Genomic DNA, 18,104 nt, shown 5'->3' with positions numbered 1-18,104 from the left:
AAATAATATATTTGATTCGGTCAACCCGACTAACTAAAAATCGAAGGTTCATAACGGAATCCGAGAGTTCCTCTCGATAGGACCGCTCAATTTATTTCCCAATTAATGATTTGAACTACTAATACGGAAGTAAACATTCTTGCGTTTGTAGCCACTGCACTTTTCATTCTAATTCCGACAGCTTTTCTACTCATTCTTTACATTCAGACGGCCGCCCAAAATAATGGGTAGTTATCAATTACTCTGATTGGTAACTTAGTAGATTTCTTGGTAAGTTAGTAAAGTTAATAGTATAGTAATTTATGGGGGTAGCTGGGGGGGGGAGATGAAAAAATATTAATTTTTTTTTTGTTTTCACAAAGCAAATGCGGTGAAACAAGATTTGGTATTCCGGGGTAAATCGCGGACCTATATGGCTGCTACTATACTACCACATCACCAAATTGTTACTGCCCAACGATGTTTCCTGGTTAAGTTTACTCCTGCTAATCGTAATGATTGCTCCCCCCTCCCCGCTTCTTTAGAATTTTTCTGCCTATGTTGTTTGCCCGTAATTCCAGATTGAATTGCTAGAAATTGATAGAGTTATCGATCTATCAAATTCTAGCAATTCTACCAAATCCCCCGGAAATGAGATCCACTCACTGAGCAGCCATGGGTTGAAAACTCAATCTGTTCTACTTACATTTCTATTCTAAAAGAAAGAGATAGTCACTAAAACGGTATCAAGCGAAACATTCGTAACTATAAGCTTAGCTGCATATCAACTGAAAATACAAGAAAAAAAAAACTAATTTTTTGCCTCGGGTGCAGTCATAAACCCAGAGAAATATCTACAACTTGAACCACCAGTGGAGTAAAATACCGATTACCCCATTATACCAATTTATGAAGTAAAGGGTTAAAATAATGATCTTGGGTTTGTTAAAACCCCTCATAGAATTTCTTCTCCCCGGAATCAAATAATATAGATATATCTATTTACTTTTTTTGTTCAATTTCCAGATTTTGATACGAGAAGAAATCTTATAGGCAAAAAAAAAAAAAAAAAAATCTATGCAGTGTAATTTAATTCCTAAATTAATCCTAAATTAACTAGATAAAGGATCCGTTTAACGAAGGATCAATTAGCTACTCGACACAAGTCACAACCCACTTCTTCCCCGAACTACAAGCGAGAGGGAAAACGTAGAAATTGCCGTCAAGGCAGCCCAAGCTATAGTGACTGAATCCGTAATTATAATTCCTATCTTTTCACTCCCCAAATTTTACCTAATTTTAGTAGTTTTATATTTTAATCTAACTAGCCTCGAGCTCAGTTTGTATTAAATTTTGGAAGCGTAATTTACGTAAATAGAATAGATACTTTTTGCAGGATTAAAGTGAGTACAAAGTAGAAAGTTTAGTAATGTTTAGACGTTTTTATAATTTTGTAGGATTTGTCAATTCCTACTTGCTACTGACTAAGTAGTAGTATACTTATTCGGGATTGTCGATGCGTGATTTGTCGAGATACGTGGAATGTGTTAGGCTATAACAAGCTATAGAGCAACTCAACCTGTATCCGATTTCGGCGCACCAAGCAATCCCCGGAAAACCCTACCTAGATGGGTGAGTAAAATTAGATGAATTTAATCTTCCAAATTGTTATTTTCCATTTCTTCTTCCAGGCGATACCCAGATTCGAACTGGGGAATTGAGGATTTGCAGTCCTACGTCTTACCGCTTGACTATATCGCCCCGTTTCAAAGATTCTATTCTAATGCCGACTTGAAAAGACCATCGAGGACGTTCAGCCGGTCAGACGAAATGTCTCACCAGTGAGTATAGTGCTGAGATTAGAAACTGACAAGTAGTTTCCCCTATGCTCCCGATGAAAATTTCTAGTTTCATATGCATCCACTTCGAAAATGACAACCTGCAACCTAGTTATTCGCCCCGAAATTTCGAACGAAATTGTGAATTGCAAAAACTTGAAATTTCTATTCTATAGGTAAGAGTTTTGTATGTTTCTTCATTTGGGGTCAAACCTCTTTATTGTCCCCAAAGTAGGCGGATAGCGGGAATCGAACCCGCGTCACCTCCTTGGCAAGGAGAAATTTTACCACTCAACTATATCCGCGCAATCCATCATTTTATTTTACGCACCAAATTGCATCTTTTGCCAATGAGATCCTTAATACACACTTCTTTTAATATAAGAAAAGATTAAATTTACCTACATAACTTCATTTCTTTTCTTACGAAATCAACTTAAACTGAGTTATGTATTGCAAATTGCAAATCCTTCTTTCTGGCGGTGGAAAATCTATTTATCTCGTCTCACATTTGAATTCCCCACCCGTAACGGTAAGTTACGAGGGGAAGAACCAAAACAGACTTTTAGGAGATGAAGGAATTGGGTATACCTACCAAAAAAACTAATCCAATCCATAATGAGGCCCCTGAAAAAACAATATTTTTGTTGTCAGACCATCCTCCGGGAGACGCAAACGCCACAGGCACACCAACAACTAGTAAAAATGAGGTAGCAATTAATGCAAATAAAGCAAATTGAAAAGCAGTAGTCATAATTCCGATTCCTTTCGCATGAGGAATTGATTTTCTGTACCACTTAATCCGCATCCGACGGAGCTGCTGCGAAGTTTTCATTTGTAGGGAACAAACGTCTATTTCTAAGACTAATTTATCAAATCCCTACGACACCTCTCAACTAGAAAAGTTAGCTCAACCCCGCCCGCTATTGAAGATGTTTATCTCATGTAGCGATATTTTCACCCCGTATCTGTTGTATCGTAGCAAGGGTAGAAAAAAAATCTCTCTCTATACAAATAGATCTTAGAATCAAAAACTTTTGCGGTTCATTCGCAACTCGATTGTCTTCCCCAATCATCTGGTAGACTTGGGTTACACTTTTTATCCTCCGAATCTCAAAGGAAGAATTCGCCTATTTGGGAGAGATGGTCGAGCGGTTTAAGGCTCCAGTCTTGAAAACTGGCATGGCACCTCGATGCCATCGAGGGTTCGAATCCCTCTCTCCTAACATTTGGATCAGCCATAAAGGAGGCAAGAGTGATAGCTGAGATCTACTCCGATCCGAAGAGGTTCTCCTCCAATACGTTGCAAAAAACCATTATTTGTGTGTGTATAACATATGACTAGATGATGAGTTGGAATCTACCTATCCAGTTGGATAGATAGATCTTAAATAAATGTGATGAATTAAAAGAAGAGGAGGCAAATTTATTAAGTCCTCACTTGTTAGCGCGTGGGAAATTATTTACCTATTTTACTTTTCTGCCATCACCCTTTCATCATCTAAACAAATTCTTCGGATTTTAATTAAGGGGTGTCATAGAAAGAACGGGTTCGGTATCGCGGTCAATTCCTTTTTCAAAGCCGGCTGCGGCTGCACGAGCCCTACCTGCGTGCCATAGATGGCCCACAAAGAAAAAGAATCCCAAAACAAAGTGAGAAGTTGCTAACCAACTTCGGGGAGATACATAGTTTACAGCATTAATCTCGGTAGCTACCCCGCCTACAGAGTTTAAGGAGCCTAAGGGTGCATGAGTCATATATTCCGCAGATCGTCGCTCCTGCCATGGCTGTATATCCCTTTTCAACTTACCAAGATCTAAACCATTTGGACCTCTTAGAGGTTCTAACCAAGGAGCACGAAGATCCCAGAAGCGCATTGTTTCGCCCCCAAAAATAATTTCTCCGGTGGGGGAACGCATTAGGTATTTTCCTAACCCAGTAGGTCCCTGGGCAGAACCTATGTTGGCGCCGAGACGTTGGTCTCTAACGAGGAAGGTAAAAGCTTGAGCTTGAGAAGCTTCTGGACCGGTGGGACCATAAAATTCACTAGGATATGCTGTGTTGTTGAACCAGACGAAACAGCAGGCAGTGAAGCCAAATATGGCTAGAGCTCCCAAGCTGTAGGATAAATAAGCCTCCCCGGACCACACAAAAGCTCGACGAGCCCAGGCAAACGGTTTTGTTAATATGTGCCAAATCCCGCCGAAAATACAGATGGATCCGAGCCACACATGTCCCCCGATAATATCTTCTAGATTATCTACACTCGCAATCCATCCCTCTCCGCCAAACGGAGACTTTAGTAGGTAACCAAAGATAATATTGGGGTTTAGAGTAAGATTCGTAATTTCTCTTACATCTCCGCCACCGGGTGCCCATGTATCATACAACCCTCCGAAATAGAGTGCTTTGAAAACCAGTAGGAAAGCGCCGAAACCTAGTAATATTAGATGAATACCGAGAATTGTAGTCATCTTATTTTTATCCTTCCAAGTGTAACCAAAGAAAGGAAAAGATTCTTCCAGAGTTTCGGGACCAATCAAAGCATGATATATGCCTCCAAAACCCAAAACTGCGGAAGAAATCAAATGTAGCACTCCGGAAACAAAGTAAGGGAAGGTATCGGCCACTTCCCCGCCAGGACCTACCCCCCAACCCAGGGTTGCCAAGTGGGGAAGTAGAATTAATCCCTGCTCATACATAGGCTTCTCTGATACGAAGTGAGCTACTTCAAATAAATTCATAGCTCCAGCCCAAAATACAATCAGACCAGCATGAGCTACGTGGGCACCAAGCAATTTACCAGACAAATTAATCAACCGGGCGTTCCCCGCCCACCAAGCAAAACCCGTGGTTTCCTGATCGCGACCACCCAGCGAGAGAGTTCCATTAAAGAGCGTTTCCACGGGGTAAAACCTCCTCGGGGAATACAAGATTTTCGTGAGGCTGATCCTGAGCTGCCATCCAGGCACGGATCCCTTCGTTTAGTAAGATATTCTTTGTGTAGAAAGTCTCGAACTCGGGATCTTCTGCTGCACGAATTTCTTGGGAGACAAAGTCATACGCGCGCAAATTTAAGGCGAGACCAACTACTCCGATAGCACTCATCCATAAACCCGTCACTGGCACAAATAACATGAAAAAATGTAACCAGCGTTTGTTGGAAAAAGCGACACCAAATATTTGGGACCAGAAGCGATTTGCAGTTACCATCGAATAAGTCTCTTCAGACTGAGTTGGATTGAACGCCCGAAATGTGTTTGCACCGTCGCCGTCTTCAAAGAGAGTATTTTCAACTGTAGCACCATGAATGGCACATAGGAGAGCAGCGCCCAGAACTCCTGCAACCCCCATCATATGAAATGGATTCAGAGTCCAATTATGAAAACCTTGAAAAAACAAAATGAATCGGAAGATAGCCGCTACACCGAAACTAGGTGCGAAGAACCAACCGGATTGTCCTAAAGGGTAAATCAAAAATACGGAGACAAAAACCGCAATCGGACCAGAGAAAGCTACTGCGTTGTAGGGGCGTAATTGTACGGACCTAGCCAGTTCAAATTGGCGTAACATAAAACCTATTAAGGCGAAAGAACCATGAAGGGCGACAAAAGTCCATAAACCCCCCAATTGGCACCAACGAGTGAAGTCCCCCTGTGCTTCAGGACCCCACAAAAGAAGCAAAGAGTGGGCCAAACTATTAGCAGGGGTAGATACCGCGGCAGTCAAGAAATTGCATCCCTCCAAGTAAGAACTTGCTAATCCGTGAGTATACCACGAAGTCACAAAGGTCGTACCCGTGAACCAGCCCCCCAGGGCGAAGTAAGCGGTGGGAAATAGTAGTAAGCCGGACCAACCCACAAATACAAAACGATCTCTCCTGAGCCAGTCATCCATACTGTCGAATAAGTCTTTCGGTTCTTTGGAAGATTTTCCAATGGCAATTGTCATATCTGTTCCCACTAAGCTACCCAAACCACTTTTAGGTCCCTCATTCCTATTTCTATATTCCAGGAGTTGGTATAGTTCTCTTGAATATGAGATTACCAGATTGTTGATAAGTCATTTTATCAGAATTTGTCGTGCGAGATCAAAAATCGTAATATTTTCACAAGGCCTTCTTGCCCTTTTCCATTTTTTTTTCACTTTTCTTTCAATTTATTCTATTCATCATTTTTGCCCAATTCTTTCTCCTCCCTGCTTGTCGTTCCAATATATCATCCCTTCTTGTCTCTGGGAGATCCCTTCTGCCACGTCAGATATTTAGTAGGTAAGCCCCCTTTTCTTCCAGGACTTCGCTAACCATTTTAACACAACAACGAACCTGATCCAACGGAAAGTCGAGTTGTTTCCGAGAATCCGGGGTAGGTAAATACGAAATTTTGTAGTATAGTATAAGGAGTTTACACATGTTATGCATAGGAATACGCGGAACTTATGCTTTTTATTGCATCTATCTCTACTTCGAGGATATTTAGGGACTTATTCTACCAATGCCTAGGAAACCTTAAAAAAATATTTTGTCTCGACTAACAAAAATAGGTAGCAACCAGAGGGTGTGTCGGAAATTTATGCATCGAACAGGATAATTATGTCTCCATCTAGACTCCTAGCAGTGTAAACGGTTTCCAATTGTTTGAAAGATGTGGAAAAGGGGAGAGTACCAGAGACTTGTAAGAATCTTTTCAGTAATTGAAATTTGTTTTGTAATACAGTGAATAGGGAAAAACTATTTCCCAAATTACAATTCTTCTTTTGTATCTTCTTTCGCAACTGCAGATGTAAAGATATATATCTATAAAACAATAAATAGATAAATCTATTTATTGTTTGTCTTTTCGTCAGATTTGCATTTAATTCCCGAGGTAAGAATAACCAAAATGTCTCTGGTACAAAAAAGTATATCCAACTGATTTACCGATACCGCGGGAGACAATACAATATTCTTTTTGCATGATGACTTAGTTACATTAAGATCCCCCCCCCCCCACGAACAGGGTTCGTGTTGACTCCAGTATCTTTTTTTCCTAGCCAATGGTACTGGATATCTAAATTTTGGATAACTACTCTCTCTATTAGCATCTTACATGACTATTTTAGCCCTTTGTCGGATTTGAACCGACGGCTTACGCCTTACCATGGCGTTACTCTACCGCTGAGTTAAAGGGGCCTATGTACTGTGAATAAATATAGACTGGCGATAAAAATGGGGTAGAATCCCAATTTTTATTTCCTCGATTGAACTAATTAAGCTGCATCCATGGGGAAGTCAGTAGAACGGAAAGGAAAAACTGATTCTCTTTAATCCCCGGTAGGAACTTCCGGTAAATTGGAAAAAGAATTGACAATTGACTTTGCGGAGACGGGATTTGAACCCGTGACCTCGAGGTTATGAGCCTCGCGAGCTACCAAGCTGCTCCACCCCGCGTAGTTAATGCCTCTAACGTAAGTATTATACATCTCTTAAAGAATTACATTGGACATAAATAATGCATAAACAAAAATGATGAAGATGAGTAAATTGCAGTATTTTATCTATCCATCCTATCTTATCTATTTATCTATCGATAAATAGATAAGATTTCAATTCTCTAAACAAGCGGTAGATAAGGCGGGGGGGTAAGTAGTTTTTCTACCAACTCGATTTCAACACTCCAGGCAAGACACAGGTGTGTGCCATCTCGCGGGGTACGTGTCTGGAAAAACCAAAATCTCGATAATTGGATCTGGGTCGTCCGGTTAGGGAGCACCGGTTACGGAGACGAACGCGTGCACTGTTGCGTGGTAGAGATTGCAATTTTTCGGAAATAATTAGTTTATCCTGGATCCGCAAACTATTCTTAATCTCTCGTCTCAAAAATTGGCGAAGAAGATTATATTTTTTCACCAATTTTTTCTTACTATTCTCCTTTTCAATAAGACTTTTTTTTGCCATAATTGGTAGGTAGGTGAGCAGAGTTGTATTATTACTACGAAACAAGTAGGCAGTCGGTGTGCCGAGTAGAAAGGATAGTGAGGGTAAATCTGACGCGGGAACAAGCAATTTTGTAGTTGAACAAAGATGAAGACTAGCCAAATTTACCTGATGTAGATGCTATCAAGAAAGCTGCGTAGGTAAATATATAACCCACGGAGAAGTGCGCTAATCCAACCAGTCGCGCTTGAACGATAGAAAGGGCAACCGGTTTATCTTTCCACCGTATCATATTTGCAAGAGGCGTTCTTTCATGAGCCCAAGCTAAAGTTTCGATGAGTTCTTGCCAGTAACCGCGCCACGAAATCAAAAACATAAACCCGGTAGCCCACACGAGATGCCCAAACAAAAACATCCATGCCCACACAGATAAGCTGTTCATACCAAAGGGGTTATAGCCATTAATAAGCTGCGAGGAATTTAGCCATAAATAATCTCTTAGCCATCCCATTAGATACGTAGAAGATTCGTTGAATTGAGCAGCATTGCCCTGCCATAAAGTGATGTGTTTCCAGTGCCAATAGAAGGTAACCCATCCAATTGTGTTCAGCATCCAAAAGACAGCTAAGTAGAAAGCATCCCAGGCAGAAATGTCGCAAGTTCCCCCTCGGCCGGGGCCATCGCAAGGAAAACTATAACCAAATTCTTTCTTATCCGGCATCAACTTGGACCCGCGTGCATCTAAAGCACCTTTCACCAAAATTAGTGTAGTGGTGTGTAAACCTAAAGCAATGGCGTGGTGAACGAGAAAATCCCCGGGACCAATCGTTAAAAATAACGAATTATTGCTACTGTTAACAGCGTCTAACCAGCCAGGTAACCACAAGCCCCGACCAGCATTACTTGCCGGACTATCTACTGAAGATAGAAGCACGTCAAAACCGTATGAAACTTTACCATGAGCAGATTGAATCCACTGAGCAAATACGGGTTCAATAAGAATCTGTTTTTCCGGAGTCCCGAAGGCTAGCATTACATCGTTATGAACATAAAGACCTAACGTATGAAAACCCAGAAATAAACTAGCCCAACTTAGGTGAGATATAATTGCTTCTTTGTGCTCTAACATTCTTGCCAACACATTATCTCTATTCTGCTCGGGATCATAATCTCTAAGAAAGAAGATGGCTCCATGTGCAAAAGCTCCTGCCATGATAAACCCGGCAATGTATTGGTGGTGAGTATATAGTGCTGCTTGGGTCGTATAATCCTGCGCTAGAAAAGCATAGGCGGGTAAGGAATACATATGTTGTGCAACAAGGGAGGTGATGACTCCCAAAGCAGCTAAAGCAAGTCCTAATTGGAAGTGGAGAGAATTATTCACCGTATCATAAAGTCCCCGGTGTCCACGTCCCAGCTTACCTCCCGGGGAATGTGAGCATCCAAAATTTCTTTCATGCTGTGTCCAATACCAAAGTTAGTTCTGTACATATGGCCGGCAATTATAAACACGACGGCTATTGCTAGGTGGTGATGAGCCATATCAGTTAGCCACAAACTTTGAGTTTGTGGATGGAATCCCCCCAGAAAAGTTGGAATAGCTGTTCCTGCTCCTTGGTTGCTATTGAACAAATGGGTGTTAGAGTCAGGATTTTGCGAGTAAACGCTCCATTGACCCGAAAAAAAAGGTCCCAACCCCTGGGGATGCGGGGCAGTAGTCAATAAATCGTTCCATCTGACATGCCCGCCCCTTGCTTCGGGAATAGCTACATGAATCAAGTGGCCTGTCCAAGCTAGGGAACTCACTCCAAATAATCCTGATAGGTGATGATTAAGACGAGATTCAGCATTTTTGAACCAGGAGATGCTTGGTTTCCATTTGGGTTGGAGGTGTAACCAGCTAGCTAGTAGGAACAAAGCAGCAACAGCTAGCAGAAAAATGGCTCCGGTGTAGAGATCTTCGTTATTGCGTAAACCAATAGTGTACCACCACTGATATACGCCGGAATAGGCAATATTGACCGGGCCCGCGGACCCCCCCCGGGTATAGGCTTCGACCGCCGGTTGACCAAAATGAGGATCCCAAATGGCATGGGCAATCGGCCTGACATGTAATGGGTCCTGTACCCATGTTTCAAAGTTGCCCTGCCAAGCTACGTGGAACAAATTCCCAGAGGTCCATAGAAAAATAATAGCTAACTGACCAAAGTGAGATGCAAATATTTTTTGATAGAGACGTTCTTCGGTAGTATCGTCATGACTTTCAAAATCATGCGCAGTGGCTATGCCAAACCAGATACGACGAGTAGTTGGGTCCTGGGATAGACCCTGGCTGAACTTTGGAAATCTTGATACCATAATGTTTCTCAAATCCTCCTAGCCATTATCCCACTGCAACGATTCTCGCCAGGAAGAATGCCCAAGTTGTGGCGATTCCACCCAGAAGGTAATGAGTTACTCCCACTGCACGTCCCTGTATAATACTCAGAGCTCTGGGTTGGGTAACAGGAGCAACTTTCAATTTGTTATGAGCCCAAACTATAGATTCAATAAGTTCTTGCCAATAGCCGCGACCACTGAATAGAAACATTAAGCTAAAGGCCCAGACAAAATGAGCCCCTAAGAATAGAAGCCCATATGCAGATAATGAAGAACCATATGACTGAATGACTTGAGAAGCCTGTGCCCACAAAAAATCTCGCAGCCATCCATTGATTGTCGTTGAACTTTGTGCAAAGTTTCCTCCAGTGATGTGGCTCACTGCTCCCTGTTCACTTACACTTCCCCATACATCCGATTGCATCTTCCAGCTGAAATGAAATATAACCACTGAAATAGAGTTGTACATCCAAAATAGCCCCAAGAATACGTGATCCCAAGCAGATACCTGGCAGGTGCCCCCCCTTCCGGGGCCGTCGCAAGGAAAGCGAAAACCAAGATTTGCTTTGTCGGGTATTAGTCGAGAGCTGCGTGCAAATAAGACGCCTTTCAATAATATTAGTACAGTAACATGAATTGTGAATGCGTGGATGTGGTGCACCAAAAAATCTGCGGTGCCTAATGGAATTGGAGCTAAGGCCACCTTGCCGGCCACTGCTACTAAGTCGCTCCCACCCCAGGCCAAGCTGGTGCCTGCTGTTGCGTTAGGTGCAGTCGATCCAGGAGCCAAGGCGTGAGTATTCTGGATCCACTGGGCAAAGATTGGTTGCAGTTGAATAGCGGTATCCGAAAACATATCTTGAGGACGCCCCAAGGCACTCATAGTATCGTTGTGAATATACAAACCGAAGCTATGAAAACCAAGGAAGATGCAGACCCAGTTAAGATGTGAAATTATTGTATCACGATGACGAATGACACGATCCAACAGGTTGTTGTATTGAGTAGTTGGATCATAATCCCTTACCACGAAAATAGCTGCATGTGCAGCTGCTCCCACTATTAAGAAACCCCCTATCCACATGTGATGTGTAAACAAAGAAAGTTGTGTTGCGTAGTCGGTAGCTAAGTAGGGATAAGGCGGCATAGCATACATGTGGTGAGAGACAATAATTGTTAAGGATCCCAAAGTGGCAAGATTAATAGCTAATTGAGCGTGCCATGAACTTGTCAAAATCTCGTAAATACCCTTGTGTCCCTCACCCGTGAAAGGTCCTTTATGAGCTTCTAGTATTTCCTTCGTACTATGCCCGATACCCCAATTTGTCCTGTACATATGACCAGCTACCAAAAAGAGAACCGCAATGGCCAAATGGTGATGTGCGGTATCAGTCAACCACAGACCCCCTGTTATCGGGTTCAATCCGCCGCGAAAAGTTAGAAAATCCGAGTATTCCGACCAGTTCAAAGTGAAAAACGGAATTAATCCTTTTGCAAAACTTGGATACGTCTGAGCTAGAAGATCACGATTAAGGATGAGTTCGTGAGGAAGGGGTATTTCTTCGGGGTCAACACCTGCGTCTAGGAGCTGATTGATAGGGAGCGATACGTGTATTTGATGTCCCGCCCATCCTAGCGATCCCAATCCCAATAGACCGGCCAAGTGATGATTCAACATGGATTCGACATTTTGAAACCAAGCTAATTTTGGAGCAGCCTTGTGATAGTGAAACCAACCAGCAAAAAACATTAATCCAGCAAAAACTAAAGCACCCACGGCTGTGCAATAGAGCTGTAACTCGCTAGTTATTCCGGAAGCTCGCCATAGTTGGAAGAATCCGGACGTTATTTGCACGCCCTGAAACCCCCGCCCACATCTCCATTAAGTATTTCTTGACCCACTATTGGCCAAACAACTTGGGCACTGGGTTTTACGTGTGTGGGATCATTCAGCCATGACTCATAGTTGGAAAAACGGGCTCCATGAAAATACATCCCGCTCAACCGAATGAAAATAATAGCTAGTTGGCCAAAATGCGCACTAAATATCTTACGGGATATATCCTCCAAGTCATTGGTATGACTATCAAAATCATGGGCATCGGCGTGTAGGTTCCAAATCCATGTAGTGGTACTGGGACCCTTAGCTAAATTTCTTGCGAAATGTCCAGGCTGAGCCCACTTCTCGAAAGAAGTTTTTACAGGATCCTTCTCTACCATAATTTTGACTTCTGGTTCTGGCGAACGAATAGTCATTGGGACTCTCCTCTCTTCGAGCAGGGGATAGCAACAACCTACCAACAGGAGATATAAAATTTCTGAGAATTGGGGGTTTCATTAACATGCAAGAATCTGTTACTTCCCTCCAAATTTGAAAGTTGAACGTCTATAGTGAAGAGATCATGTGGGATAGGCTTTCGGTGGTATTATTACACGGCTTAGCGGCGCCTGATGGACTTGATAAGTAATACTAATTGCCCCCCCCCCCCGGGGGGGGGGGGGGGTCGACGTCTGAGAAACAAAAAGTTTTACTTACTTTGACTTCCCTATTTAGGAAGTCACGCTACTCTCGTACTGTTGTTCCAACTCTCCCACCGATGAGACGGGGAGAAGCGTCCCGTAATTTTCAGCCAATTCTGTGCTTCGGCATAATTGTCGGGGGAAAGTGCTATTGCCCGTCGCCAATACTCAGCAGCCTGATCAAACCAAGCTTCCGAAATTTCTAAATCTCCTTGATAAATGGCCTGTTCCCCTCGACAAGAATGGATGATTCCTTTCCCAGTAATCTCCTCCTTCAGAACCGAACTTGGGGGTTTCCCACCCCATACGGCTCATATGACTGCACTCCCACCCTTTGGGTGAGGGATGAATCCTACTCCCGAGGTGAGGTGTGGGAAAACTAAAAATAGCCAGGTTTTCAATTCTATTCGTTCCAAATAAAACCTTTTCCGTACTCACAGCTATTGGGAAGAGAATAAAAATCTCTCCCGTCACTAACTACCCTATCTCAACATGGATCTTTCAAAATGAGAGAAATTTTTTCCTTTGGGATTTGGTACTACGCCGTGTCTCGCCACTTAGTGCTTTTTCAACTGCCTCTTCTACAGAAACGAGTTGCATAAATCTTTGATGAGCCAGCTTCATTGTATCGATCCAGATTTTCAATGAGAAATCCTTACGACGCTGCATCCCCTTATTTAGTTAAATTATCCATAGGAAGGTTAGGCCGGTTACCTCCTCCGAACTCGGATTGTTTGGAAGGGGGCTAAATCCCGCAGCTCGTGGCAACTCCCGTCTAGAAAGATGCTTGGGGGAAGCCTTTTTTTTTATCGGTTGATTGATCATGAACCGAGGAGTCCCGAGGTGTAGATAGTCGCACGTGGTGGCAGATCACAGCCATATTATTAAAAGCTTGTGGCAAAAAGGAATTACGCTCCGACGCTTGAAAGTAGTATTCCAAAGCTTTTGCATGGTTACCATTACTGGTATGAATAGGACCTATATTGTGGGGTATGTAACTTCGGTCGTAAGAATCAATCTCCAAACGCATGGCTTTGTAGTAACTTCCCGAAGCTTCTGCATATTCTCCCTCTGATTGGGCCGACATCCGTTACGGTTGCTTACGCAGAAAAGCCCCGATTCAAAACCGCACGTGAAACTTCTGTATCATACGGCTCCTCCTGCCCAATTTAATTTACGAGGAAGCAATTTGAGAAGTTTCATTACTCCTGCTCTTGATAAGATTTCTAACCAGGCGGGGGTTAGTGTATGACAAAATCGGTATCTAACCATCCTTCTTACAAGGAGTTTTCTTTTTTTATTGGATCGATTGCGTTGCCGTCAATGAATTAGTGGTAGCTAAACTCCCTGGCAATTTCTTCGTTCCCAACGCTTTGTTTCTCAGAGGATTATTCACCCCGGCAATCTCCGATGATCTAAGGGATATCCAAAATACAAACGGGATGGTTGCTTGTTACCCCAATCGCAATTAGTCGTTATCGCGACTCCGGAGTTGTCGAAAACGCATAACATCTTTTGAATTAAGAGGTTGACGAAGAGTTTGTATTGCCGATTTCTCTAGTGGTGTATACCCCCTCCACGCTTACTCCTAAGATTTCCACGTATCACCAATTAACAGGTTTAACCTCCTGCTTGCTCGATACCTCGATCCGCGGGAGACGGGAGCCGTAGCTTGCGGGGCTGCATCAATCGTGGATACGCAACCGAAGGATTTGTTCGGCATTCGAAAAACACCTTTCTCAAATGTGGGCTTTTCAAATTGAGAGTTTTCTCCAATTAAGTGGGAATAGTGCTAAATTACCTCCCTTCTCGAATCGCACCATCCCTGTAGTATATAGAAGCTTCCCTCTCCCTCTTAGTAGTAGGTAGAATTCGTATGAGAATATCCGCTAGAATTGTGAAAGTTTTATCAATAAAATTATCATTTCTCTGCGACCTAGGCATAATCAAAATTACTCCTTGTTTTCTTTTTTATTACTTCACCTATTACTAATCCGTCAGTTGAAATTACGGAAGAAAGGTAAGAAATCTATTTGGAGAATAACTTGGAAGAGAGAAGTAGTCGAGTGATAAGTGGAATGAGATTTTAATTGGTGTCGGAAACTTCCGTCACGTTTCACCCCTATTTCGAGGGGTACTTAGTGAAACGGATACCCGCAAATTACTTGCCACTTCATCGCCTAAAGTCATAAAATAAAATCAGAGGTTTCACTGGTGAAATATCGCAGCTCGGGGAAAGGTGGCCGAGTGGTTTAAGGTGTGGCACCGGAAATGCTATGTAGATTTCTAGCTACCGAGGGTTCGAATCCCTCCCTTTCCTATTTCTATTATTACTTTCTCGGGATACTTTTGTCTATTCCTTGAAATGTAGTTGAACAATTATCTTGGAAAAGATGAAGTCGGAATAAGAGTTTTAATCTGTTTCCGGATACGGATAAAAAGGAGTTGAAAGAATACTTCAACAAAAACGATAGATGGGGGCTACTCTATCTCTTCACTTCGGTATCAAATGGACCGAAATAGCGCATAACTATAACTGGGAAACAACGTCGTGGGCCAAATCAACTTTTTTTTTAATCGGAAAATATTCCGTCACCCTCGAAACTAGAAGAGAAGGTTTTTAAATTTCAAGACTTAGAGGATTAAGAGGTAGACGGAATAGCTTTTCATGACTTTCTGCTAATCCGCCCCCCAACTTGCATCATTCGGAGTTTTCCAACTAAGTATTTTCAGGACAAATATCTACAAAGTATTTGATTGAATCGAATAAAAGCTTCTTCTACTAAGCTTTTCGAGAGTAATACTCAACAACTAACAATTCATTGATATCCAAATTGACGGATTCCCGGTTGACCAGATGGTTGACTAATCCCGTTGGTTCACCCGTTTTCGAAATAGACAGAGTTAGGTGATCTGGTACTTCGTTCCCACTGAGAGACTCACTCTTCGGAGCATTGGCAGAAGTTGGTCGGTTCCGAATACTGATAATATCCCTAGGTTTACATCGATAGCTTGGTATATCCACAACGCGATGGTTTACCAAAATATGTCTGTGACAAACCAGCTGTCGGGCAGCGGGAATTGTGGAAGCCATGCCTAACTGAAAAATAATATTATCCAGACGCATCTCAAGCAGTTGCAACGGAACTTGACCTGTCGAACCCCTAGTTCTTCTAGCAATGCGAACATATCTTAGTAATTGGCGTTCTGTCAATCCATAGTTAAGACGTAATCTCTGTTTGGCTTCCAAACGCACGCAGAATTGAGAAATCTTTCTCGACGTTGATTGGTCAACAGCAAGTCGAAATTCCCCCAAGTTAGACGTATTACTCTTACCCGTACCCGTAAGTCCTGGCAAATTTTTTAGACGACGCATCAATTTTAGACGAGGTCCTCGATACCGAGACGTAAAAACTCCTTTTCTATAAAATAAAATGAATGTTTTCCAAGTGGCAAAAAAAAAACTATGGGGTCGGCACGGAAATATTATTCATATCCACCACCAAATTTGGTAGAAGTTAATTGAAAATAGTATCTGTAGAAATCATAACATATAGTTAAAAAAATTGATAAATATCCACTTCGACTTGTTAAAAGTATTTGAATAGAAAGATGGGTGGAGTAGACGGAGATTCATTACTGGTGCATACAAAAATTTGTACTGAATGAGATGAATACGTTATGGCATATACATTTACATAAAGATTCTGTAAAGGAAACTTGCATATAGTAATGTGACAGGTGTATTGCTTCGAGTACTGTGTCCATATATACTTACTTTAGTGCTGAAGAGAAAAAAAAAGTGGAGGATAAGTCAATTGTTGCCAATTGATAGACAGAGTTTCTCGTGCGTATTCCCATTCTTAGCGAACGGGAGGCAAGGTTGGGAAAGAGCGCTGTAGAACAGAAGCGAAAAAAGTAGAATGTTTAGATTAGACATGCGCATATTTGTACATATGTGCTAATCTTTCCCACTTGATGACTTTTCACCTGGATAGAATGGAAGCAAGTTGACAAATAAAAGGAAAGTGCACCAAAATTACTTTGAACTTTCGATAATGAGGAAATATCTAGGTATTTTCCTTCGCGGTTCCTTGGGGCCTAAAGGTGGGGATATGGCGAAATGGTAGACGCAGCGGACTCAATCGGATTGAGCCTAGGTATGGAAACGTATCAAGTGGCAACTCCCAGATTCAGGGAAACCTGGGATTATTCAGCAGGCAATCCTGAGCCAAATCCCGTTCCACGTTGTGGAGTAGTGATCAGATCGCTAAAAAAGCGGGATAGGTACAGAGACTCGAAGGGGGTTATTCTAGCGGGCGAACTATTAATAACTAGTTTTCAAATATTGAAATGTTCGATGTGGTTGGCCGCATGAGGTAAAGCAGATAGAAAGATTGAAGTGGAGTTGGGAAAAAGGATTTCAGTCTTCGGAAGCAAGCTCATTTTAATGAGCTTAAAAAAAGCAGTCATACGCGGAATCGGGCCAATATTCAGTCTCAAAAGCACTAAGTATACCTACTATCTCATATTGGTGCCGCCAGTTCTGACATCTCCCCCCCCACCCGTCCTACCTAAGATCTCATCACATTTCTACGACTACTCTTCCCCCCTCAACGGATGAACCGGCAACAAATCTAATTTTTTTTTTTCGCGAATAAAGGTAGAGCCCCATTCTACAAAGTTACCTATAATATAGGAGTGACGCAAGTTGCAGTAGAAGGAAAATCCGTTGGCTTTGGCCGTGAGGGTTCGATTCCCTCTATCCCCAGCAGTGAAACGTATTGGTTTTTTCATTTTCATTAGCATCAAATCCGATTGATCTAATTGCAATCAAAATTTGGGAAATCAATTTAAACCCGCTTGTTTTACCCATCAACGCATTTTGCAGATCAGCCATTCAGGCAGTTCAAATCCCTGAATGGCTTGATCAAACCCGAGTCTTCGGGTCTTACAGACAGCGTTAAACAAATCGGCAGAAACAAAATTGCAAATTTGATGAGTTGGGCAAAGACCCGAAAGCAAAGTTGCCTAATCTAAACTGTTTTGAAAACGAAACCTATACAAGTTGGCCGGGATAGCTCAGTTGGTAGAGCAGAGGACTGAAAATCCTCGTGTCACCAGTTCAAATCTGGTTCTTGGCAACTAAGAGAGAATTTTTTTCCCAAGTTGAGAAAACTGGTTTGAACCTATATTATAGGAACGAAATCCTCCTGGGAAAAGCTAGTTAGAAACTGAGATATTTTTGAATAACTGGATGAATCATTTGAGCTCCAATTTTGCCTGAAATTGCGTAATAGGTTGGGTAGAAAAAGTTTTAATACTGAGTTTCTCCGTTTCTATTCAATTTAGTAGGCATCTTGTAACTCGTAGAAATTGGGTACCACGTAATCCTTACGGAGCGGCCAGCCAATCCAACTTTCAGGCATTAGTATACGCCTAAGGTACGGATGTCCTTGATAAATTATTCCTA

At 42.2% G+C, this 18,104-nt stretch overlaps 1 protein-coding gene and 5 non-coding genes across 6 annotated transcripts; 2 read left to right on the top strand and 4 right to left on the bottom strand.

The window, feature by feature from the left end:
• Positions 1-1,668: 1,668 nt before the first annotated feature.
• On the bottom strand, positions 1,669-1,740 carry TRNAC-GCA (transfer RNA cysteine (anticodon GCA)). Its single transcript has one exon. It is a non-coding gene; the product is annotated as a tRNA-Cys (tRNA).
• Positions 1,741-2,051: 311 nt separating this feature from the next.
• On the bottom strand, positions 2,052-2,122 carry TRNAG-GCC (transfer RNA glycine (anticodon GCC)). Its single transcript has one exon. It is a non-coding gene; the product is annotated as a tRNA-Gly (tRNA).
• A 925-nt stretch (positions 2,123-3,047) lies between these two features.
• On the bottom strand, positions 3,048-6,092 carry LOC147417147 (photosystem II CP43 reaction center protein-like). Its single transcript, XM_086507856.1, has 2 exons — positions 4,725-6,092; positions 3,048-4,675 (listed from the first exon to the last, which is right to left on the bottom strand). Exons 1-2 carry the CDS (start codon positions 5,767-5,769, stop codon positions 3,339-3,341), a joined length of 2,382 nt encoding a protein of 793 aa, XP_086363982.1. The 5' UTR covers positions 5,770-6,092; the 3' UTR covers positions 3,048-3,338.
• Positions 6,093-7,172: 1,080 nt separating this feature from the next.
• On the bottom strand, positions 7,173-7,246 carry TRNAM-CAU (transfer RNA methionine (anticodon CAU)). Its single transcript has one exon. It is a non-coding gene; the product is annotated as a tRNA-Met (tRNA).
• A 7,618-nt stretch (positions 7,247-14,864) lies between these two features.
• TRNAS-GGA (transfer RNA serine (anticodon GGA)) lies at positions 14,865-14,951 on the top strand. Its single transcript has one exon. It is a non-coding gene; the product is annotated as a tRNA-Ser (tRNA).
• Positions 14,952-17,702: 2,751 nt separating this feature from the next.
• TRNAF-GAA (transfer RNA phenylalanine (anticodon GAA)) lies at positions 17,703-17,775 on the top strand. Its single transcript has one exon. It is a non-coding gene; the product is annotated as a tRNA-Phe (tRNA).
• Positions 17,776-18,104: the final 329 nt, after the last annotated feature.

Source organism: Adiantum capillus-veneris, unplaced genomic scaffold (genome assembly GCF_014529385.1).
Source record: "Adiantum capillus-veneris isolate H3 unplaced genomic scaffold, ASM1452938v2 Hic_scaffold_325, whole genome shotgun sequence".
Taxonomy (NCBI): domain Eukaryota; kingdom Viridiplantae; phylum Streptophyta; class Polypodiopsida; order Polypodiales; family Pteridaceae; genus Adiantum; species Adiantum capillus-veneris.
This window is presented reverse-complemented; position numbering and strand designations above follow the sequence as displayed.

Bases quoted from the DNA above. Each gene is read 5' to 3' on its own strand.
- LOC147417147 (XM_086507856.1), bottom strand. From the start codon at position 5,769: ATGACAATTGCCATTGGAAAATCTTCCAAAGAACCGAAAGACTTATTC. The intron at 4,676-4,724 runs GTGGAAACGCTC...GTCGCGATCAGG, and splicing joins CCCCGAGGAGGTTTTACCCC to AAACCACGGGTTTTGCTTGG.